This window comes from Lethenteron reissneri, chromosome 47 (genome assembly GCF_015708825.2).
Source record: "Lethenteron reissneri isolate LAM-NWPU_2019-01 chromosome 47, ASM1570882v1, whole genome shotgun sequence".
NCBI classification, from domain to species: Eukaryota; Metazoa; Chordata; class Hyperoartia; order Petromyzontiformes; family Petromyzontidae; genus Lethenteron; species Lethenteron reissneri.
Genome location: NC_083825.1, coordinates 2,636,128 through 2,660,167, shown reverse-complemented (window position 1 = coordinate 2,660,167; position 24,040 = coordinate 2,636,128). Strand labels below are relative to the sequence as shown.

The 24,040-nt window shown below is 55.7% G+C and overlaps 1 protein-coding gene across 1 annotated transcript in view; it reads left to right on the top strand.

The window, feature by feature from the left end:
• LOC133354342 (paladin-like) overlaps positions 1–23,276 on the top strand; it is a 37,558-nt gene extending 14,282 nt beyond the window's left edge. Inside the window, 12 exon segments of the mRNA XM_061571105.1 lie at positions 1,740–1,835; positions 5,042–5,176; positions 5,797–5,913; positions 6,675–6,854; positions 8,033–8,233; positions 9,652–9,792; positions 10,821–10,892; positions 11,207–11,347; positions 16,208–16,363; positions 16,714–16,816; positions 16,819–16,887; positions 16,890–23,276. Coding sequence (XP_061427089.1) covers positions 1,740–1,835; positions 5,042–5,176; positions 5,797–5,913; positions 6,675–6,854; positions 8,033–8,233; positions 9,652–9,792; positions 10,821–10,892; positions 11,207–11,347; positions 16,208–16,363; positions 16,714–16,816; positions 16,819–16,887; positions 16,890–17,017 — 1,539 coding nt within the window. The 3' untranslated portion in view covers positions 17,018–23,276.
• The last annotated feature ends 764 nt before the right edge of the window (positions 23,277–24,040 follow it).

Below are 24,040 nucleotides of genomic sequence, written 5' to 3'. Positions count from 1 at the left end.
CACGCTCTCCCTGTCTCCACGCTGCCCTGTCTCCACGCTCTCCCTGTCTCCACGCTGCCCTGTCTCCATGCTCTCCCTGTCTACACGCTACCCTGTCTCCATGCTCTCCCTGTCTACACGCTGCCCTGTCTCCACGCTGCCCTGTCTCCACGCTGCCCTGTCTCCATGCTCTCCCTGTCTACACGCTACCCTGTCTCCATGCTCTCCCTGTCTCCACGCTGCCCTGTCTCCACGCTGCCCTGTCTCCACGCTGTCCTGTCTCCATGCTGCCCTGTCTCCACGCTCTCCCTGTCTCCACGCTCTCCCTGTCTCCACGCTCTCCCTGTCTCCACGCTGCCCTGTCTCCACGCTGTCCTGTCTCCATGCTGCCCTGTCTCCACGCTCTCCCTGTCTCCACGCTCTCCCTGTCTCCATGCTGCCCTGTCTCCACGCTGCCCTGTCTCCACGCTCTCCCTGTCTCCACGCTCTCCCTGTCTCCACGCTGCCCCGTCCTGCGCCATCTCTCTTTACGCTCCTCAGGCCACCGTGCCCGATCGCACCACATCGCCCCCCCCCCACCCCCTCTTCTTCTTCTGCCTTCCTCTTGATCTCTGTCCTTCCACTTTCATCACTCGCCACCTTCTGACCCACGTAGTTTTCCTGTCGCCTCTCCACATGACCGAACCACACCCAGAGGCTTTTCTCTCTCTAATCTTCTCTGTGATTTCTACTACATTGAGTCTTCCTCTCACTTCTTAATTTTTCACCCCCGTGTCCTTCCTCGTTCAACCCAACATCCACCGCAGCATCCTCATCTCTGTGACTGCCGTAGCTCGGCCCTCACTCTCTCCTTGCGCCCCAGCAGCACTCGGCCCCGTACAACATCAGCGGCCTCACCACCGTCTTGTACTATACACTGCACTATACACTACACTATACACTACACTATACACTGCACTATACACTGCACTATACATTACACTATACACTGCACTATACACTGCACTATACACTACACTATACACTACACTATACACTACACTATACACTACACTATACACTGCACTATACACTACACAATACACTACACTATACACTACACTATACACTACACTATACACTGCACTATACACTGCACTATACACTACACTATACACTACACTATACACTACACAATTTTTCCTTCAAACAAACTGAGACCCTCTTATCGCACACCACACCAGTCATCTCTCGCCATTTCACCCATCCAGGATGAAGATGATAAGTATGTATATTCATTTTACACTTAAGGAAGGCAATGTTCATCTTCTTGGTTCTTTCGGTAAAGTCACGTAGAATGGAAATAATAAAATAAAATAAATAATACGTTATTTTATTATTTCCATTCTACGTGACTTTACCGAAAGAACCAAAAAGATGAATCACTGCAGTCACGAAAGCTTTAAATCGAAATTGAAGGCAATGTTGTTGATGATTGTGTAGAGCGTTTGTTATTTCCTTCCGTGCAGCCCTGAAAATGAATCGTAACAACAACAACAATAGTAGTAGTAGTAATACATGGATGGCACATTTGGTATCCGTACCGTTGTAATGGCGGAAGGCGATGGCTGTGTCGCCTGCCGTCTCGTTTCGGCTTCACGTTTCGGGGCGATGGCGCTCGGCACGGCCTCCGATCGCGTCGCCCCCGCCGTCTCGTTTCTCCCACCGTTCGCATTTTGCCGGTGCCGACGCCGGCCCTGTGGGGTTGGCGTCGGCTGCAGGGGTCCGGCGAGAGGGAGCTGGCCCTGCACCGGCTGCTCGGGAGCCTCGAGCGCTGCTACTACCTGCTCTGCTTCAACTTCTACCTGCACGAGCAGGTTTGGGTGTGTGTGTGACTCACCTGTGTGTATGTGTGTGTGTGTGAGAACTTACCTGTGTGTGTGTGTGCCGCTATAGGGGTATCTGTGTGTGTGTGTGACTCACCTGTGTGTGTGGGTGAGGACTTACCTGTGTGTGTGTGTCACCTCACCTGTGTGTTGTGTCACCTCACCTGTGTGTGTGTGTGTTACGCTATAGGGGTATCTGTGTGTGTGCCGCTATAGGGGTATCTGCGTGTGTGTGTTACTCACCTGTGTGTGTGTGTGAGAACTTACCTGTGTGTATGTGTGAGGGCTCTCACCTGTGTGTGTGTGTGAGGACTTACCTGTGTGTGTGTGTGTCACCTCACCTGTGTGTGTGACGCTATAGGGGGTATCTGTGTGTGTGTGTGCCGCTAGAGGGGGTGTGTGTGTGTGTGTGTGACGCTATAGGGGTATCTGTGTGTGTGTGTGTGTGACTCACCTGTGTGTGTGCCGCTATAGGGGTATCTGTGTGTGTGACGTTATAGGGGGTATCTGTGTGTGTGTGCCGCTAGAGGGGGTGTGTGTGTGCCGCTAGAGGGGTGTCTATGTGTGTGTGACGCTATAGGAGTGTATGTGTGTGTGATGCTATTGGGGTGTCTGTGTGTGTGTCGCTAGAGGGGTATCTGTGTGTGTGTGTGCCGCTATAGGGGTATCTGTGTGTGTGTCGCTATGGGGGTATCTGTGTGTGTGCAGCTATATAGGTATCTGTGTGTCGCTATAGGGGGTGTCTGTGTGTACCGCTATAGGTGTGTGTGTGTGCTATAGGGGGTGTCTGTGTGGGTGACGCTATAGGAGTATCTGTGTGTGTGGCGCTATGGGGGTATCTGTGTGTGTGCCGCTATAGGGGTATCTGTGTGTGTGGTGCTATACGGAATCTGTGTGTGTGCCGCTATAGGGTATCTGTGTGTGTGCCGCTAGAGGGGGTGTCTGTGTGTGTGTCGCTATAGGGGTATCTGTGTGTGTGCCGCTAGAGGGGGTATCTGTGTGTGTGTCGCTATAGGGGTGTGTGTGCCGCTATAGGAGTATCTGTGTGTGTGTGTGTCACCTCACCTGTGTGTGTGTGTGTCACCTCACCTGTGTGTGTGCGTAACGCTATAGGGGGTGTCTGTGTGTGTGACGCTATAGGGTATCTGTGTGTGTGCCGCTAGAGGAGTATCTGTGTGTGTGGCGCTGTAGGGGTGTGTGTGTGTGTGTGTGCCGCTATAGGGGTCTCTGTGTGTGTGGCGCTATAGAGTATCTGTGTGTGTGGCGCTATAGGAGTATCTCTGTGTGTGTCGCTATAGAGTATCTGTGTGTGTGTCGCTATAGAGTATCTGTGTGTGTGTCGCTATAGAGTATCTGTGTGTGTGCTGCTATGGGAGTATCTGTGTGTGTGCCGCTATAGGAGTATCTGTGTGTGTGCTGCTGTAGGGTATCTCTGTGTGTGCCGCTATAGGAGTATCTGTGTGTGTGGCGCTATAGGAATATCTGTGTGTGTGGCGCTATAAGAGTATCTGTGTGTGTGCCGCTATGGGGGTATCTGTGTGTGTGCCGCTATAGGGGTGTGTGTGTGTGTGCCGCTATAGGGGTATCTGTGTGTGTGTGCCGCTATAGGAGTATCTGTATGTGTGACACTATAGGGGGTGTCTGTGTGTGTGTGCCGCTATAGAGGTGTGTGTGTGTGTGCCGCTATAGAGTATCTGTGTGTGTGGCGCTATAGGAGTATCTGTGTGTGTGTCGCTATAGAGAATCTGTGTGTGTGTCGCTATAGAGTATCTGTGTGTGTGTCGCTGTAGAGTATCTGTGTGTGTGCCGCTATGGGAGTATCTGTGTGCGTGCCGCTATAGGAGTATCTGTGTGTGTGCTGCTGTAGGGTATCTCTGTGTGTGCCGCTATAGGAGTATCTGTGTGTGTGGCGCTATAGGAGTATCTGTGTGTGTGGCGCTATAGGAGTATCTGTGTGTGTGCCGCTATGGGGTTATCTGTGTGTGTGCCGCTATAGGAGTGTGTGTGTGCCGCTATAGGAGTATCTGTGTGTGTGGCGCTATAGGAGTATCTGTGTGTGACGCTATAGGAGTATCTGTGTGTGCCGCTATGGGGGTATCTGTGTGTGTGCCGCTATAGGGGTGTGTGTGTGTGTGCCGCTATAGGAGTATCTGTGTGTGTGGCGCTATAGGCGTATCTGTGTGTGACGCTCTAGGAGTATCTGTGTGTGTGACGCTGTAGGAGTATCTGTGTGTGTGGCGCTATGGGGGTAACTGTGTGTGTGCCGCTATAGGGGTGTGTGTGTGTGTGCCGCTATAGGAGTATCTGTGTGTGTGGCGCTATAGGCGTATCTGTGTGTGATGCTCTAGGAGTATCTGTGTGTGTGACGCTATAGGAGTATCTGTGTGTGTGGCGCTATGGGGGTATCTGTGTGTGTGCCGCTATAGGGGTGTGTGTGTGTGTGCCGCTATAGGAGTATCTGTGTGTGTGGCGCTATAGGAGTATCTGTGTGTTTGACGCTATAGGAGTATCTGTGTGTGTGACGCTATAGGAGTATCTGTGTGTGTGTGACGCTATAGGAGTATCCGTGTGTGTGTGTGTGTGATGCTAGAGGAGTATCTGTGTGTGTGCTGCTATAGGAGTATCTGTGTGTGTGGCGCTGTAGGGGTGTGTGTGTGGCGCTATAGGAGTATCTGTGTGTGTGCCGCTATAGGGGTGTGTGTGCCGCTAGAGAAATATCTGTGTGTGTGCCGCTATAGGGGTATCTGTGTGTGTGGCGCTATAGGAGTATCTGTGTGTGTGGCACTATAGGAGTATCTGTGTGTGTGCTGCTATAGGAGTATCTGTGTGTGTGCTGCTATAGGAGTATCTGTGTGTGTGCTGCTATAGGAGTATCTGTGTGTGTGCCGCTATAGGAGTATCTGTGTGTGTGCCGCTATAGGAGTATCTGTATGTGTGCTGCTATAGGAGTATCTGTGTGTGTGGCGCTATAGGAGTATCTGTGTGTGTGCTGCTATAGGAGTATCTGTGTGTGTGCTGCTATAGGAGTATCTGTGTGTGTGCCGCTATAGGGGTGTGTGTGTCTGTGCCGCTATAGGGGTATGTGTGTGTGTGTGACGCTTGAGGAGTATCTGTGTGTGTGTGTGTGTGACGCTAGAGGAGTATCTGTGTGTGTGTGTGGCGCTATACGGTATCTGTGTGTGTGGCGCTGCGCTCAGTTCAGGCTGGCCTTCTCGCTGCCATTCAGCGTGTGGATGCGCCGCCACCCCGAGCTGCTGAGGCTGCTGGCGCGCAGCGACGTGTCGGAGCTGTGGGCGCCCCCGGAGCTCATCACCGCCGGCACGCGCATTCTGGTCACTGCTCACACGCGCACACACACATTTACACACACAGAAAAAAAAGATCCACCTATGTAGGCCGGCATGGCACACGAGGGGGTGGGTGGCCAGCACCACGCCCGGCCGCCCTGTGTCACCCCCATTGGCGATGTTTACACACCGCACACCAGGTACTCATTTGAGGCTGAGTCTACCTAGGGGAGGCCCAGGTCCGTTTCAGATAATCATCACCAGTGTTGGCTGTGAGCAAGAATTGAACTCGGGTCACTGTGTTCATCCCTCGTTATGCAAACCACTACCGCTTTTCATTCACATAACACACACACGCACACACGCCCTTAACACGGACAGATACCACGGCTGTGTTTGTATGTACGTGTATTGTCTGGCCATAGGCGCTCGCTAACAGAACTTGCCCCAATAGTCCGTAGAGGCTACACGGGGGATATTTGTTTTCTGTCCGGCCAGGTGGCTCAGCGGTAGAGCGAGCGGCTCGCAAATCGGAAGGTTGCGAGTTTCAAATCTTGGTCGGGAGCTGCCTCGGCCAATCATCCCTTCGGGGGTGGGGGGGTGGGTAAGTCAATAAGATGAGCACCACTTTTTGCGGGGAAGTCAGCAGCGGTTGTCCATCGCAGGTGGCGGACGATCACGTCGACCTGGACGTGATGAGCTCCAAGCGTGAGATGCACGTGGCAAACTTCCGCCGCGTCCCCAAACTCCCGGTCTACGGCATGGCCCAGCCCAGCTCCGAGGTGCGCATGCGTGTGTGCGTGTGCATGTGTGTGTACATGTGTGTGTGTGCATGTGTGGGCACGCGCGTGTGTGTGTATGCATGTGTTTGTGCATGTGTGTGTGCATTTGTGTGCATGCACACATGTGTGCATGCGTGTGCATGTGTGTGTGCATGTGTGTGTGCATGTGTGTGTGCATGTGTGTGTGCATGTGTGTGTGCACGCGCGTGTGTACGCGCGTGTGTGTGCATGTGTGTGTCCACGTGCGTGTATGTGTGTGTGTGGCAGCAGTGCGACCCGAGCTCGATTCCCGCTCACGACCAATAACAGTGGCGAATATTTGAACCGGTCCTGGGCCTCCTTTAGTTTGAGTTCTTGGTAAATACCTGGTGCGGTGTGTAAACATCTGCACTGGGGAGACAAAGGTTGCCAGGAGCGGTGTTGACCACTCACCGCCTTGCGTGCCATGCCGGCCTTCATACGTGCTCGCGAACGGCACTTGCCTCAACAGTCTGTCAAGGCTGCACGGGGGGACCTTTGTTATTGTCGTGTGCTTGCGTGGACGCGTGCGTGAGGTCGCCGTCAACGTCACAGTGTCTCTGAGTGCTGTGCCTGTGGTGGCGGTGCGGTGCGGTGGTTTTCTGACCGTGCTGCTGATTTTGGGCACGGTGGCGATGTTTGGTAACGTTCAGTCTGGCCGCGTTGATGTTCAGCGATGTTTCTCGATGATGTTCGGCGTGACGGCGACGATGACGTTTGGATGACGGTGCCGCCGTGAGCAGGGCCTGTCCCACGTGCTGAGCTACCTGACGGGGGAGCGGCGGGCCCACGGGGCCGTGGCGAGCGTGAACCTGCGCGGGGAGGTCGTGCTGGATGCCAGCGGGAACACCTACACGCCGCGCGAGCGTGCACAGCCGCACACAGCCATCGTGCTGCCCGCCGGCAACCCCGAGCAGATAGACGTGAGGAGAGCGGCGGACACGCACGCACACACACACGCCGCACGCACGGACCGCAAGCAAGCACCACACGCTCCGCACACACATGCACCGCATGCGCGCACCGCACGCGCGCACGCATGCACCGCACACACACAAACACGGGTGCAACGAGATCGGCCCACGTGCAGGAGTGAGGTGGTGACATCCATCAGGGGATTGAACTCAGGCCCTCACAGTCGCTGGCTCAGCGCCCTAGAATGAGCCAAACGATCAATTCCTGATGTTCCCAATCGCGTGAAAACTAACGTCAGTGTCACCCCGAGCGTGCTGTCGGCCCACAGAAGCGTGCATCACAGAGCTACCTCTGAGTGCTGCCCATTGCTGGTTCACTCAGTAGGGGGCAGCGTTTGCCTGCTCGCCCCCAGCTACAGAATCACGTCCCATAACAGACACCCGATTTTTTTTATTTGATTTTCAGAGCTGGAATTTTCACCAAATTAATAGGAGCGGTAAATTCATTGGCATGGATTTAGTTTTTATTGCACGGCAATTGGTGACCGGGATGAATTCATCCTTCCAGATGAGGTCTCCTGGTGGAGACACCTGTATATGTCTGGTGTACGTGTGTATGTTGAACTTCTTTCGCACCGCACGTAGCCAACCATGCTAATCGGAGGTGCGGGGAGAAGGACAACAAACTAAACACAACGAGCAGTTCTAAAGCAATTAGATTTCAAAAGAAATTAAACATAGCCACTGCCAGGGCATTAGAGTGACTCCTTGTGCCTCTATGCGAGTCTGTAGTTCTCCATGTGAGTCTTGGGGTCTCACTGTGACTGTAGAGATGTCTATGTGAGTTTATGCATCACTAAGGGGGTCTGTGGGTTTATATGTGAGTCCTTGGGTCTCTGTGTGAGAAGCTACTGTCTGTTATTTCCAGAGTCTCGGTAAAATCAGCCTGCGTGCATTGCCACCTGAGATAGTTTACCAACTCGGAGTGGAGTTTGTAGCCTTCTCTTTACCAGGAGCCATCCAACACCGAGAACCACAACAGCAACAACTCCTCCTCCGCTCCAGTCTCACCGAGCGACACGTCACCCACAGTGCCTCGCTCAACGTCACCTTACTCACGGTGCCTCACAGAACGTCACGTTACCCTATGGAGAGCGTCACCCATTTTATTGTTGTTGTTACCGCAGGAGGTGGAGCGGGAGCTCAAGGCGTGCGTGCTCGCAGCGCCGGACTGGTTGGAGGCGTGGCAGGACGACGAGAAGCAGGTGAAGGCGTTCCACGCGTGCGAAACGCCGGCCGGCGTGCACGCCGCGCTGCGCTGCTCGCTGCACCCGCAGCTGCGCTATCACCGGCTGCCCCTGCCCGATGGGGCGGCCCCCTCCGAGCAGGTGGGGCTCGCACGGTGTGGGGGTTTGCGGGCAGACGCCGGGCGTGGTTGGAGGGGTGGCTGAGGAGTGACTGAGGAGTGACTGAGTAGTGACTGAGCGTGGCGCTCACATGAGAAATGCGGTGGTTGTTACCAAGGTGAAAATATTCCCCTCCGGCACCCAATTAGTGCGGCTAAGATCTTTGCAGAGACGAACAACAAATCTGACTCTTGCCTGATGATGCCAGTTGTAATTACCCACAAAACGTCGTATTCAGATTGTAAATGTTGTGGATTTGCTCTCCAACACACCGGTGTGCTGTACTAGTAACGAATTGGCACGTTCTGTTTACGTGACAAACCTTACTAATTGGTTGTGTCGGGTGATGGCGACACATTTATATATTTACGCGATCTAACCCAAAGAAAACCTATATTACGGATGATATTGGTCGCGGAAGCCTACGTGTTAAACGAACAATGCCTGCAGGCTGCGTGAAAGCGGGAGGCCTCGTGTGGTCACGGGTCGTATGGAATGAACTTTGGTTTAGCCAGTGGTGAAAGCTCTTTCGACAAGGGTAGCCTTGTCGACAGGAGGGATCTCGCTCACCGAAGTGAACGGGGAGCGATAACGTGAACAATTAAGAAAATAGAAATCGTAAAAGACAAAAACACGTTCACAGAATACATTTAAAGCAAGGGCATGAGTGTTAAATGGGTGAAGCCGTATAAGAATAGGTTTTACCCTTTCTGGCAATAAAACAATTGGGTTAAGATGTTAAAACACCAAACAGAAAGTTTTGCGAGGAATCCTGTCTGCATTAACCACACGTACTTGTGGTGAGCATGCAAACAAAACACGCGCTCTGGTAGTACTTGATGCATTGTCCCTGAAACTGATTGGTCCACACCAGAGACAGCTTTCAGGGGGCCTAGACTCAAACAGTGTTAGACCAGAGGACGCCAAGGACAATGCACTATCAGGACATTGAGAGCTCGGGGGTAAGCAGCTACATCATGGGACCTTTCTTGCAATGTGAAGCCATGCCGGCAGCTTCATCGGTCTCTCGTCTTTCGGACATCCACTTTCAAAGGAAGAGAAAGTGAATATTTCAGAGAAAGTGAACGATAAAGTGAACATTTCAAAGCAAGTGAATGAGAAAGTGATTCTCCAAAAGAGGAGAGACCGATGCAGTCGTGGGGCACGGCTTCACCCATTTAACGCTCGTGCCCCGTTTTCATTTTCTATTTACTTCATTGTGAATGTTATCGCTCCCGTCATTTCCAAGAAAGTGAATCGTTTACGGAATCCACCAAATGGCATTCACGGACAAGCCAAATTTTTGTTCGTCCGCTCGTCGTTATTTTTTGTTTACCAAACCCCTTAAACGACGCGTGCCGGGCGCGTGCCCCCTCCACCGTCTCTCCCCCCGGCCGCAGGACTTTGACCGCCTCCTCGACCTCTTCAAGGTGACCCTGGCGGAGGAGGCGAGCGCCGCGTTCCTCTTCAGCTGCCACAGCGGCGGGAGCCGCACCACCACCGCCATGGCTACAGCCGTGCTCTTCCTGTGGCACGTCAACGTGCGTGTGGGGGTACCCCCCCCCCCCCCACCTCCCCCCCCCTCTCTCCGGGGGCCGGATTCCCACTTGCTCGCGGGTTGCAATGGAAATACGAACGCGCAGAGCCCAGACGGATGTCACCAGCGTCAGAGGTCGCAATCGGGTACCCGATACCCGTACCCTACCCGATACACGGCTACCCGTACCCGGCCGGGTATTGACCCGTTGCTCGCTCCGATAGGCTCGCGACCGCTCTTCCCGGCTGTAACTGTGTCTCAAGACGCCGTACTGCTGCAAGAGGACGGCTGTCTAGACCGTGCGCGTAAACGCGATACGGGAAGGGGGGAGGTCGGGGATATTCGGTCACGGCAGGGGACGGGCCTTGAGCCTAACCTCTGACAGGAGCAGGGAGTGAGCAGCTCGGACTGCTGCGCGGAGGGAGTGACAGACAAGTAGGGGCAGCAGGAGCGCTCTGTTATTTTGGTACAAGCACACCATGTAAAAATACGGGACCCCGTGCGACACAAAGAGCAATGCAAACACAACCTCGCTTTATGTGTGGAGCATTGTGGGTAAAATCACTTATGCTGGTCTGCATGGGTCTCATTGTAATTGCAGTTGTGCATCTCTCCGTGTTCTTTATCATCTTCTTGCCACTGCTGCATCGGGGATTTAAATTCCGTTTGTAACTGGCTCATGTTCTCTGATCCACGCGTTCCTCCTTTTGTCCCTGAGTGTCATTTCAAGCATGGGTCTGTCCGTGCCCTTTGCAGAGATGCAGTCTTATCAAGCAAGCTCGTTTGGCTTTACAAAAGTGACTTCCGACACGAATGAGGATTGAGGAGGTGCTCATCGTCTATTTGCAGTCCTGAGCCAGTGGTGGAAAGTCCACTGTCCTACAGCGGGGGGGCGAGTCTATCCGTAGGACAACCGCTGTTGACTGCCCCGCAAAGTGGTGCACGTTTTATCGACCACCGGAGGGAGGGATGATGGGCAGGTCACACACGGTGTGGTGACGGTGGCGACGATGTCTCCCCTCTCCCTGCCAGGGCTTCCCCGTGGACACGGAGGAGGAGATGGTCAGTGTCCCCGATGCCAAGTACACCAAGGGCGAGTTCGAGGTCAGTCCACGTCTCCCATCCGATATCATCATTATCAGCCGTGATCTATCCACTGCTGGACGTAGACGCCTTCTTGATCTGACCATGTGACGATGGTCATATCGAGGAGGCGTCCCGTTCTCAAGATCCCCTGACGTCGTCCGCAAGAGTAGACCGTTGAGTGCCGGCGTCAGGGTCACGTGACATGATGACGACGACGAATGGGAGACGTGGACTGGTCACGTGACCCCCGACGCCACGCCGCTCTGCGTGCGCGCCGCCGTCGGCGGGTGGAGATCCGCACGGATGGATTCTCCACGACTCTGTGCCGCCAGGCGGTGCTGGAGCTGCTGCGGATGCTGCCGGACGGGCCGGAGATGAAGCGCGAGGTGGACGCGGCGCTGGACGCCGTGAGCGAGACGATGACGCCCATGCACTACCACCTGCGCGAGGTCATCTTCTGCACCTACCGCAAGGTGCCACAACCGTCGCAGCCACCGTGACCGCACAACAGCCACAAGCAACAACAATCACAACTAACTAAACTTTTTTACTTTACCAGGTAAGGCTCCACTGAGCTGTATTGAATTTTTTTAGAAGCGACCTGGCTATCACAGATGATAGCTCAACGAAGTGGCTTATCATCATCATCATCATCACGTGCAAATTTGTAGCAGCCAAATACTCTGAACGCGTGATGTTGATTCTAAATGCGGAGGGAAAAACCGGAGGGCTCGGAGAAAAATCCACGCTGGAAGATAGAACACGCAAATTCCAAATATACAGCAGCAGGCGTCAAGGTCAAGATCGAATCCACTACCTCCTGTATACCAGGCGAGGTAGTTAACATCTCCTAGCCACCGTGACGCCCCTCACAACCACGGGCCCCGCCGCCGCAACCGTGACCACAACCGCCACCGTTGCCGTTTCTGCCGTCACGGCGGGGCCTTCACCGGGGCATCAACACCGGGGGCACCGGGCCGATTGCTCATTAACGACATTAACTTCGCGCGGCGGCGCAGTAAACGTATAACCAGGGAGAACACCGGTTTAGTGAAACATTTACCATGAGTCACTCGCGAAATCACCGCGAGTGACTCACGGTGTGTCGTGGACAGGAATCGCGCCCGGGTGGGTCGCGACGTTGCGCGTTGCGTGGACCGGCGCGGTTGCCGCCGTACGGTCCGTCGGCCGGAGGTTTTAACGATTGACGCTGCATCGCGCACTCGAGCCATGGCCACGTGAACACAGAGTAGGCCCTCGCTGTACCCGGTGAACGCTTTTAACACCGGTTGCTCCACAAGGTCGAACATTTTTCCCAGAATTATTATTAGTTTTTTTTTACACTGCACGGTCGTCCGGGAAAATAGTCGGAGGGTCGAGGGTGGTCCGCCTCAGTGGGACGCGGCAGGGCGTGGAGCGATGGTGGGCGACGCCTTGAGAGAGCTGTAACAGAGTGGCAGCCGAGGAATGGAAAGCGTCGAAGGGGAGGTCGCCGAGGAGACGGAGTGATGAAATCGGCTCATGCGCAAGGGGTTTTGCCGATCGTGAGATGTTGCAGTGGCTTGGGGAGGAGGTGTTCATCCAGCAGTGGATTGACCATGGCTGATGACGACAATGGTTTTATTGTAGGTACATTTAACAATATTATCTCCAGAAATTATTAACCCCAAGTGTTCTCCCTTCGCAATGCGGGGATAATGCCGCCGAGGCGAGTGAAAGATTTCCCCGTGAGTCACTCAGGGTGACGGTGGTCGGTCGGTGCGTGTGGTTACTTGCCTCTCCGCTGACGTGTGGGAGGGAACGTAACGGGGAGCTGCGAACGCCACTGCTGCTGCCCTCGCGTACAGAATCTCACCTGTCGAACGGCGACGGGGAACGGGGGGGGGGGGAGGGAGGGAGGGGGCGGATTCCGATGCGAGTGGGGGCCGCAGGTCCACGCCGCACTCCGCTAAAACACTCCAGTCCTGCGCGACCGATCGTGGCCAAGTGCCGCCTGGCGGCTCGCGGTCGCTCGGCCCCGTGCTCTGGTGCCGGGCTCGGAGTCTGGCAGGTTGGCTCACGGACGTATCCTCATCGTCATCGTCAGCCATCATCAATCCACTGCTACACGAAGGCCGCCTCCTCGCGGTCTCGTAACACGACAATCTGTGTCGCTCCCACCCACGAGCCGATCTCTCTACCGTCATCCCCTCGCGTGGTGCGGCTGCCTCCGGATCACTCTGGTGTCCCACAACAACGCTATGATGCACGCCCAATTGGAACTGCTCAATTGGCTCTCCCGAGAGCAAGAGTTTCGGAACTCTCATGCCCCCTTCCCATGAACCCGCGGGGGAACGCGAAGCAGACTGATTCGCGAATAGGAAGAGCGGGCCCCGGCATGGAGCACAACGACCGCTGGCCGTCGCAGGCCGAACCGGCACAGGCGGGGCCCGGGCGGCTCGCTCGCGGCGTCGGCTTCTTCGTCTCGGAGTGGCGCGCGGCGGGAGGTGAACGTGTCGCCCTGTTCGTGGCCACCGCTCGCTCCCCGGTCGTCCGTGGGAAGGTCATCCGGGTTTGCCCATCAACCCTGCCCAATTGCGGCTTTTAGCGCGCACGCACCGCTTTACTCCGAGCTGCTCCTCGCTCGTCCAAGGGTCTGTGACTCGGCCGATTAGTTTAAGGTGGCGGTGAAGGCCCTTGGCGCCGTGTGGCTCTGAACAAAATTGGGACAAGAAACGAGCCAAGAGCTGCCCAGTGCTGCCTCGCACGGCTCGCGATTGCTTCCCTGCGCTGCATCAGGGGAGGCGGGGGAGGCTCTCCTCCACGAATAAATTACGTTGTTATTGCCATGATTACCGTGGGCGAATTGGCACGGCTTCTGACGGCCCACGGTCTCACCCGGGGCTGCTCGAGCGTCGCTAATGAGTCGCGCTTTCATTTGTTGATGGCGATCGATTTGCGTCAACGCTCAAAAGCAATTTGCCTGGGATTTTTTTTCTAAATTATTTTTTATTGTTTTTTTTTTCCATTCAGAAGTCTTTTATTGTTTGAGCTCGGCCGGCTCATGGTCACGTCGACCCGCAGCGATTCCACATGGCGACGGCCGAGTGGGGCGCGAGGCCGAGGCGGCGCGACCGTTCGCTTCTCGGTCATCCGCACGGTGCCGGCGCCGGGCGTCCCTCCCGGGGTCGCGGTGTGAAGTCTTCACTGCTCCTGGCGCGCCCATGCGCAGCGGCGGAGAAGCCCCGTGCGGCCCTGTGTCTGTTGTTTGACGCAGGCGATGAGGAGCCGTCTCCTCCGTCGTCTCGACCTTTAATCCCGTCACGACCTTTGACCCCGGAGAGGGGACGGCACTTCGCTGCCGGACACTCAGCGTGCATCACTCGCTGGATGTTCGGCCGGGAGCGCCTTCTGGTCGGAGCCAGGCTCCCCTTGGCAACGGCTGACGCAGGCCCGACGCCGTAAAGCCCCGAGCGGTGCGCTGGGGGATCGTTACTTTTTATTGTGTGTGTTTATGAAAACACAGGCGAAAAGAAAACTTGTGAAATGAGAGACCGCTGCTTCAGCCTGACGTTTCACCTCCCGACGGGGGACGACCGTCACAAAACCACTCCTCGTGGACGGCTCCCACAATCCCCTCCGCTGCCCAAGTGGTTTTGTTTCCATCTGCTCCCACATTGTTCCAGGCGTAATTGCAGACGTTACAAACCACCACCCCGCCCCCCACTTCCCCGCACCCCCACTGCAACGCATCCCGCGTCGGGCCCGCGGGGTGGTGGGCCAGGCCCAGTCTCCGTGGTTACATCGCAGGGAAGAGTTGGGGGGGGGGGACGGTAGAATCGGTGACTTTCCCGACGCCCCACGTTCGGCGACGCTGAAGCCGACGTGGGGAAGGCTCCGCGCAGTCTCAGAGCGCGCGGTGGTGGTGGTGGTGGCGGTGGTGGTGGCGGCGGTGGTGGCGGCGGTGGTGGTGGTGGTGGCGGTGGTGGTGGTGGCGGTGGCGGCGGTGGTGGTGGTGGCGGCGGCGGTGGTGGTGGTGGCGTTGGTGGCTCAGCGGAACCCAGAAACGTCCCCAAATTGGAAAGCTTTTTAGACGGAGCCCGACGTGAATAATGAAACAGGTGAAAACGTTCAATGCATTTCCTCTGCTAAAAGTAAAAAAAGTAAGGCGTTGTCAGGGTCTCAAGGTAGTCGAGGGGAGAGGGGCAGGGGGGGATCACCCGATTGACCCCCCTCCCTTCCCCGGATCCACCACTCGCATCAGCAGCACGTCCTGTAGTTGGCTTTTTGGGGCCATCTAGATATTTATTTAGTAATTTCACTCATTTTTTTTTTCCTAATTTTAATCGTGCCATGAGTCAAGCGGCCAGGCCGAAACCTCCGACATCTGGCGGTGCACCACCCCGTGTCAGAGAACGGCCCGTGGAAGATGACGTCACAGAAGTACTTCCGAAGAAGCCGCTCCCCGGGAGGGCGCACCCCTCCACATGCCCTGCAGAGAGTGCCCGTCGCGCGGCAATCAAAGCGACATGTGCGATTCTCGGAGCTGGAATTCGGCCAATTTGCGAACGGAACCCAATTGAGAATTCGACGGAGTGGCTCGTGAAGTCGCCGGTGTGCGGGCTGAGCGAGTCGCCACGCTGGAGACCCTGCAGTTAACATCTCACCACAGTGGAGAGATGTTAACTACCTCGCCTGGTATACAGGAGGTCGTAGGCTCGATCATGACCCTGATGCCTGTATATTTGGAGTTTGAATGTCTCCCTCCCCGTGGTCGCGTGGATTTTTCTCCGGGTGCTCCGGGTTTTCCCTCCACGTTTAGAAACATGCATTTAGATTATTTGGCTGCTATAAATTTCCACGTGATGATATACGCCACTTCGTTGAGCTATCATTTGTGGCCAGGTCGCTTCTGAAAAAGAGCTATATAGCAGCTCAGTGAGCCTTACCTGGTAAAATAATAAAAATTGTTTAAGTTTAGTTTAGTTTGACGATGGGCGGCTGCAACCTAGATTCGAACCCTGGACCTGAGTGCCGTGACTCCTGCTGCAGCCAACTTAAGGTTCAAATTTTTTATCTTCGAACAAGAGGAGTCCAGCGCACAGGAGGAGCTCACAGAACTCACTACCAGATGCTCTCTTAAATTATGAATGATGCGATGAAAGATAAAAGTTGTGATGGTGGTGATGCGTACGGGTGAAGATGCGGTGATGGTGGTAATGGTGGCGATGGTGGTAGCGATGAGAGTAACTGGAGTGGTGGTGCTGCTGTTGATGGTGGTGATGTCTGTGATTGGCGGTGATGGGGAAGGTGGTGATGGTGATGACGGTGGTGATGTTGATGTCGGGGCCCAGGTGCGCATGGCCAAGACGGAGGAGGAGCGGGCGTCTCTGCGTCTGCGCAGTCTGCAGCGGCTGGAGCGCTACATCTACCTGATCCTCTACAACACCTACCTGCACCTGGAGAAGGGCTCGCACTGGGACCGGCCCTTCTCCCTCTGGATGAGCCAGGTGCGGCTTGACAAACGATGACGACGATGACGACGACGGGGATGATGGTGATCACGGCAATAATTATGATGGTGATGATGATGACTGACAGTGATGATGATGATGGTGAAGATGATTGTGACGCCGATGACGAGTGATGACGACAATGACAGTAATGATGATGATGATGATTACAACGCCAATGAAGACAGTGATGATGGTGACAATGACAGCGATGATGATGACGATGAAGATGAGGACGACGACGATGATGACGGCGATGAGGATGACCACGGTGATGACGTCGGTGACGTCCCAGGTGGCCGCGCGTGCCGGGGTCTATGACCTGCTGGACCGGCTCGGCTTCGCAGAGTTCGAGGACCCCGAGTCGTCTCCGCTGTGCCGCCTGCGCCACCGCTGGCGCCACCGCTACCCACGCACGCTGCCGCCCCGCGGGGAGTTCAAGTGACGCGGCGTCCCGCGCGCAGCCACATCCCCGCCGCCGGGAGGCATCGACGACTGCCCGCCGCGAGCCGAGCCGGGCGACGCGAGGGCGAGACCGCGCGGGCCGGCGGTGCCGGCAACGTCGACGGCCACCGCTGCCACCGTGGCGAGGAAGAACGCGGCCTCTTACTCAGCGTGTCCGCGGGTGATCGGGCCGAGCCGTTTGCGTGAGATGCGTTGGCTGGTGGGACGCTCCGGGGTGAGTTGGCGCGGAACGCCTCGTGCCCGGCAGCAATCCCGAGGGTCGCTCTCGGGGCGGACGTTTGGTAGCACTTTCCGCTTCCAAGAAAACGAGCGTGGCATCTGCACTCGAGCTGAGCGCGGCTTCGGTCCACCCGTCGAGCCGCTGCATGATGACGTCTCTCTGGCAGTTCCGCTGCAGGCGAGCGGAGCCGACACGAGGTGACGGCGTTGGTGGGAACTCGCTCCCCTGCACTGCGTCGCCACGCACGCGTGACTTCTCCGTGACCTGCCCTCCTCCCCGGGACCATTTTGTGACCTGAATTTAACCCCTCTGTACCCTGCTCGTATAATTATTATGGCAGTGTTGCTTATGCGATGTTAGCTTCCGGTGTTGTTGTTTTCGTCCGTGATTTTGAGCGTTATTCCTCATGAATGATGTCCTCCTCGTTCTCGCGTTCCACTCCTACTGGCATCTACCAGCGCTCACGCAGGCTCCAGTATGTTCTGCTAAAAGAGTTTTCAAAGGTGACCGCGGCGACAATATATACAAATGTTCATTTTTGTCATTGACGGTGACGCAGAGCAGCCAGCGAGCGGCAAAAAGAGCCTTTGCGGTGATCGCGCTCGAGATGAGAACCGACGCCTTCCTTGGATCGACCGACGAGGTTACGGGAACTTGGGGAGAGAGACGACGATGGGTGACGACGGCAGATTTGCAACACGGGACACGTCCCACTGAGAGAGGGGCACGCCACCACTGTCATGCCACATGGGCAGCAACGGGCAGCGTCGGTGACCGGCTGCGGTGCCGTGGTCAGCACACTGGGCTTACGATTCCGTCTCCCGGCACGGCAGCTTTTAAACGATGGGACCAGTTTCTCGAATCCTCCCTCTTCCTCCTCCTCCACCACCACCGCCTCTGTCCACCCAGGCTGCAGCGGAGACGGCTGCCCCTCCATCCCAGCTTAAATAGTCGCTCCAAGCCTGGGGCTTGTCATTGAGACTCTGTCTCCTCGACAGACCTGTTCTCCACCTGAGGACGGCTACTTGCGTTGTAGCCGAAACGTCGTGAGAATTATTTTATTGTGTTTTATTTTTATTATTTTATTATTTCCATTCTACGTGACTTTACCGAAAGAACCAAGAAGAGGCTGCACCGCAGTTATCCGATCGGCAGGTCACCGCGGAGCGCGGTGGGGGTACAGTGTGAGCACTGCCACCTCTTGCAAGACGTCCGGACGGCGTCGAAGAGTGGGCCAGAAAATATTATCTCGTGGGGACTCTCTCTCTCTCTCTCGAGGGGGGGGGGCCCTTCTCCCAGCAGGGGCACCTAGCGCGCAGTTTCACTTGCCGGGAGCTGCACCTCTACTCTACGCTCCCTAGGAACCTGTGCGGAGGAGGCCTCAATCCAGCGGTGGACGGTTCCCGTAGCGGGAACGTGGCGAGGGAGCCGATGGGAGGGAATTCCACCCGCCGGGCAGCACGAGGAGGCTGCGAGGGAGAGGCGGCGTCACGTCGTCCGTTGGAGCGGCCCTTGCCCTGCGGTGCCCATTGGGACGGCACGGGCGACCCGCTCGGGGAGACCCTCGCTGACACTGGAGCTGCCGTTGCCCGGCGATGGTGTTTATTTGTTTTTCGCGTCCGCACGGCCGTGCCGCTCGTTACATGTTCGTGTGCGTGCGTCCGTTTCCCACGCTGTCAACCCCGACGCCAGTGCCGGTCATCGTGGTCTCGCTCGGCACGTGGTGCTCAAGTTGTTGTTTACCGTCCGTTCGTGCGACTTTGTCGGGACCGCGGTGAATTTCCGATGGGGCCGTCGCTCCGCAGGGCCCACGCGCACTCCACACGTCAAGGTCGGCGCCTCTCCCCCCCCCCGCAAACCGGCGTGTGACCACGGTCGCCACCGGCCCTGAGCCATTGGCGCCAATTCCACGTTCTTATGGCAATCGCAATTCGATTGGCTGCCGAGGGATCTGGGAGGAGCGTTTTTTGTCATTCGCACAGCGGGGAACACGCCCGAGAGGACGTGCACCTTCGGAGATGGAGCGCTGAAAGTGTCGGGAGCAAGACGGATCGTCGTGTCGCGAGACCGTGAGAGGTGGCGATGGCTTGGGGAGGCCTTTCGTCCAGCAGTGGATAGATCAGGGCTGATGATCAATTTCTGCTTTTGTATATACATAGAGAGAGAGAATGATGTGTGTACATATATTTAAAAACATAATCTGTCATAATATATAGGCCGAAAACTAATAATGCGAACGTATAATTTACTTACAAATATACAGTGTGTACACAGTATTTCTACACGTTTGAGCTTAAACTATATTGAAGCGCGACGTCTGATCACTGTGGAGCGTGGCGTGCTTGGCGTAGCCCGGGGGCCGGCCCCCAGTGCAGCTGCACCTGCTGCGCACGCGATGGTTCGTGCCACTGCCCCCGCTCGTCGGAGTGAACCCCGCGCGTGCGGCCAGGCCGAGCGCGTGTGAGTCGATGACCTCGTCGGCGCACCGCTGCGCGATGGACCCGGCGACCAGAGTTGCTGATTTCCAGCCGCGGCGAACGTCGCTAGTGGGCAGAGCTGTTCCGGGGGTACACGGCGAATCGGAGCGACTGCCCCGGGCCCCGCGCTTTGGGGAGGGGGGGGGTGCTTCAATGTCACAGCGTCGGATGTAATACGTCCGGTTCAGATTGAAGGCATCGGGCGGCCCAACACGGTGTGTGAGTTGCCCCGGGCCCCGCCGCCCCCCATGCGGCCGGCCCTGGTGGCGGTGACATCTGCCCTGACCCTGGTGGTGGTGGTGACACCTGCTCTGACCCTGGTGGTGGTGGTGGTGACATCTGCACTGACTCTGGTGGTGGTGGTGACACCTGCCCTGACCCTGGTGGTGGTGGTGACATCTGCACCGACTCTGGTGGTGGTGACACTTGGACCATTCACGCGATTTTCCTTCACTGACGCTCATTGAGCAGCGGATTTGGCAACACGGTAATTAACTAACAGAGATAACATCCGTCTGGCAAGGTGATGACGATGTTATGAATATTTGAAGAGAGATTGGCAAACTGAGGCCTCTCCTTTACAAGCCCTCACCGACCAGCGTGGTGAAGTATGGTCAAACAACCTGCATGAGTGACATGACGTGGGGAGGCCTTCATCCAGCAGCGGAGCGACTTAGAACTGTGAATTTGATATATATTTTATTGAATGGGTACTTCTAGTTAAACATCACGCAATGACACGTGCGTTACGAAAAAATAGCTCGTGCGCTTACTGTGCTTGAAGCCAAATGCATTGCGTGAGCCAGCCCCAAACCTGACCCCAGGCGGGTCTCCAACCCGGACACCGACTCTTCGGCGCGTGCGTGTGTGTGCGTGCGTGTGTGCGCGTGTGTGTGCGCGTGTGTGTGCGCGTGTGCGTGCGTGTGTGTACGTGCATGTGCGTACGTGCGTGTGTACGTGCGTGTGTGCTCGTGCGTCTGTGCGCGTGTGTATGTGCGTGCGTGTGTGCGTTTGTGTGTGTGTGCGTGTGTGTGCGCGTGCGTGCGTGTGTGTGTACGTGTATGTGTGTGCGTGTGTGTGCGCGTGTGTGTGTGTGTGTGCGTGTGTTTGCGCGTTTGTGTGTGTGCGTGCTGTGTGCGTGCGTGCGTTGTGTATATATAAACGTGCCCGCGTGTGTACTTTGTGAAAAACGTCCGTGTCACCTTCGCTTCCACGCGCGCGCGTTTCTCGTCGTGTTATCCAGCAGGGCCACGCTGGCTCTCATGGCTCTCACTTCAGGAGGGGCTCCCGTGATCCACCGACCCTTCAAAGCATCGGGTAACGGGCATGCGCCACTCCGCGCATTTCAGTTTCAGCCGGTTGCGCTTTTCGAGCGCCCGCGTGTGAGTTTTTATTTCTCAGTATCGAGCAGCCTCAACCCAGCTCGGCTTCCACGATCCGACGAGAGCGGGCGCGTTCGGGGTCACATGGTCGAAGGCCGCCATCCGATAGCAGCTAGGCAGAGCGCCTCGACCTCGAGAGACAAAAAACCGTCCACTCAGTGGGCCTGACCGCCTGAGCCGCCTCCCGGAGGATGCTTCAACGTTTGAACATTTATTTACTGGGCATCTGTGAAAAAGAGTTTGAAAGCTCATCGGATTCCTCCAGTATAAGTAAATGTTCTGATTCTGAACGCAGTCTGTGCAACTGCTGCAACATTGATCCTCCAGAAAATGACATTCTTAAAAATCTATTTCTATTATGATTATCATTGTTGTGAAGCAATTCGCCCAGCGTGGGTGCGATGACTATCCTGGCGTCGAGGAATGGTTACATCGACCGTAGGGATGATGATGATGATGACACAACTTCCCCGTGCGGCTACACGAGCTGAAACTCAATGACCGGAAAAAAAATGAAATCGGATTATGGGTTTTTGCTCGGCTTAGAAGTGACATCGTGCAGACAATGTGAGGAGGAGCAAGCAGGCGGGGCCCTTTGAGAATGCCGATTCTAAGTGGGACGCGCCAACGCGCGCTGTGAGGTTTGCCACGCTACACAGAGCAAGGAGCTAGCGACCCGTGACCCAGCAGCAACCATGATCTGTTCACTGCTGGATGCAGGGTCTCTTTCATCCCGAATGGTCCCATGATGCCATGAGATCCATCTCACCCCTCCTTGCACGTAAGCTGATGCCATCGCTCCGTTATTTTCTCCTTCGGCTGCCGTTCCATCACCAGCCTCGTTCATCGGGCCATCGTCCCTGCTGACGGACGATCACGCGTCCTGCCTAAACCCGATTGTCCTTCTCCGTATGGGCTGACTCGTTTTGCTTCTTTGCTCGCTCCACAGACGTTGTTCCGTGTCGCCAAGTGGCCTCGTGTGTTTTTTTAGCCACGTGTGTCAGCTGGCAGCGTGCGCCGAATTAAAATCTTCCACTGCAAGGCCCCCCGCGCCGCCCATCGTGCACCGCCGCTTCCCATTAGCGCCCCCCCCCCTCTTGCCCTCGTCCACCACGTCTGCTATTCCATTGTATTGATCACGACCCCTCCAGCTATCCTGGCTCTGGGTGCACACATTGTGTGCGCTGCGTTTGAATAATTATTTACAATTTTAAAAGAGATTACTTTGTGACGATGCCGCTGCTGCTGCGTCGGCAGCGGTGCACAAACAACAAAAACTCAACGCGTTCATCAACAGCACTGTGACCTTGAAGGGAAAAAATATATATATAGTAGGCGACGTTGCAGGCAATGAACCTTCTTCCAGCACATAGCACTTTATGTTCCAGGCAATGGTTCTTCGTGGTACGCAAAATGTTATGGCCGATGAAGAAGGGTGATTGCCTAAAACGTCGCCTACATATCTTTTTCCACGTTGAGGCCACACACCACGGTACTTTTGACAAACGTGTCAGGTGCTTTGTTTAGAAATGCGTGGCACGGTACTTTCGTTTCGCTCTTGAGTTCAACTGTAATTTTGTTTGTATCGATTTCAAGATTTCATCCGGAAAGTCCCCTCCAGATGGAGAATCTCATCCGCAAAGACGTCGTCCTGCGTGTATGGCAAACCTGTTACGACAAAGATCCCCCAGATAGCCTCAAGAGATTGTTGGGGCAAGTGCTGTTAGCGAGCAGCACCTATGAAGGCCGGGACGACACACGAGGGGGTGGGTCGCCAACACCACGCCCGGCCGCCTTTGTCTTCCCAGTGGCGATGTTTACACAACGCACCAAGTACTCATTTGAGGCTGAGTCGACCTAGGGGAGGCCCACGACCGGTTCAGATAATCACCACCGGTGTTAGCCGTGAGCGGGAATCGAACTCGGTTCGCCGGGTTCGTAGCGCGGCGCGCTAACCGCTGCGCCGCCGCTCCTCGTCTGTAGCGGCACGGGCACACGCAGGAGCACGCACGAGAACGACCCCACGCTCCACGCGGGGTACGGTCTCCCCCCCACGTTACTGCGCCGCTGCACTGAACCTGTGTCGGCAGGCCGCTCCACGCGAGACGGACGCAGCGCGCCGGGACGCACCTGCGCTGATGCTCAGCAGCCGCACCTGCAGCGGTCGTAGCCGTCCCCCGCCAGCACGCGGGGCTGCTGTTGCCCGCACGTCGAACGCGAGGCCGGATTTTGGGGGTTTATGGGTTTCGGGCGATGTGATTGGCGCGCGCCAGGCACCGTGTGGTGCTGCCGCCGCCACCACCGCCGCCGTTGGAAGCGGATCGCGGATGAAATGTTACTTATATAAATAAATATATAACTTGTGATTATCTTTTCCCTTCTCTCGACACTCGAAGTATTTTGGTATGGATCGAGCCGTGCTGGAGATTCGGGAGACACTTTTTTTTTGTTAATGCAAAATGTCATAAATGCAAAAGACATAAAATGTAAATGGCACGAACATAGCGTTTCGCTTTATTCTCGGGAATTTAGCATCCTGGGGAGTCCTGCAACGTCGCCAATTCAAGGATGGGCTTCCAAGAGAGTCCTCGCTCGATTAAATTCATCAGCCCTGGCAGAAAAAAAGAGAGCGAGAGAGAGTGCGAGTTGCGGTGGCATTGGTCGCGGTGACCGCTTGACCTCGTCCTTGACGCGTCGGTGAAGTTGTGGAGCGGTTCGCGTCCTCGCGTCGTCATCGCCAGGAGAGGAGGCATCTCGGCCAAAGGACTCCCGAGTTAAAATCATAAACAGAGTAAGAGTGCAGACGCAAAGGACACCGTAATAACCACAAGTACAGAACGAAATGGAACGCAGCAGTCAACACTAAGCACACGGTTGCAATGTTTTAACGTGGGATTCGAGCGATGGTAAAAAAAAAGTAATTCGGTGCAGACATATAGACTTTCACAACATTCCAAACACATTCGCACTGTCCGGATGATTGCGCAACGACCTGCTCGCCCGACATCCCAGCGAATTTCAGTCCGAAGAAAAAGCAACGCGATTCAACATTTTTCATAGTCATCCGTGTTGGAACGCCTGGGCCGTGGTTCACGCGAGTTTGAGTCCTGGCCATGACCAACATGAGTGG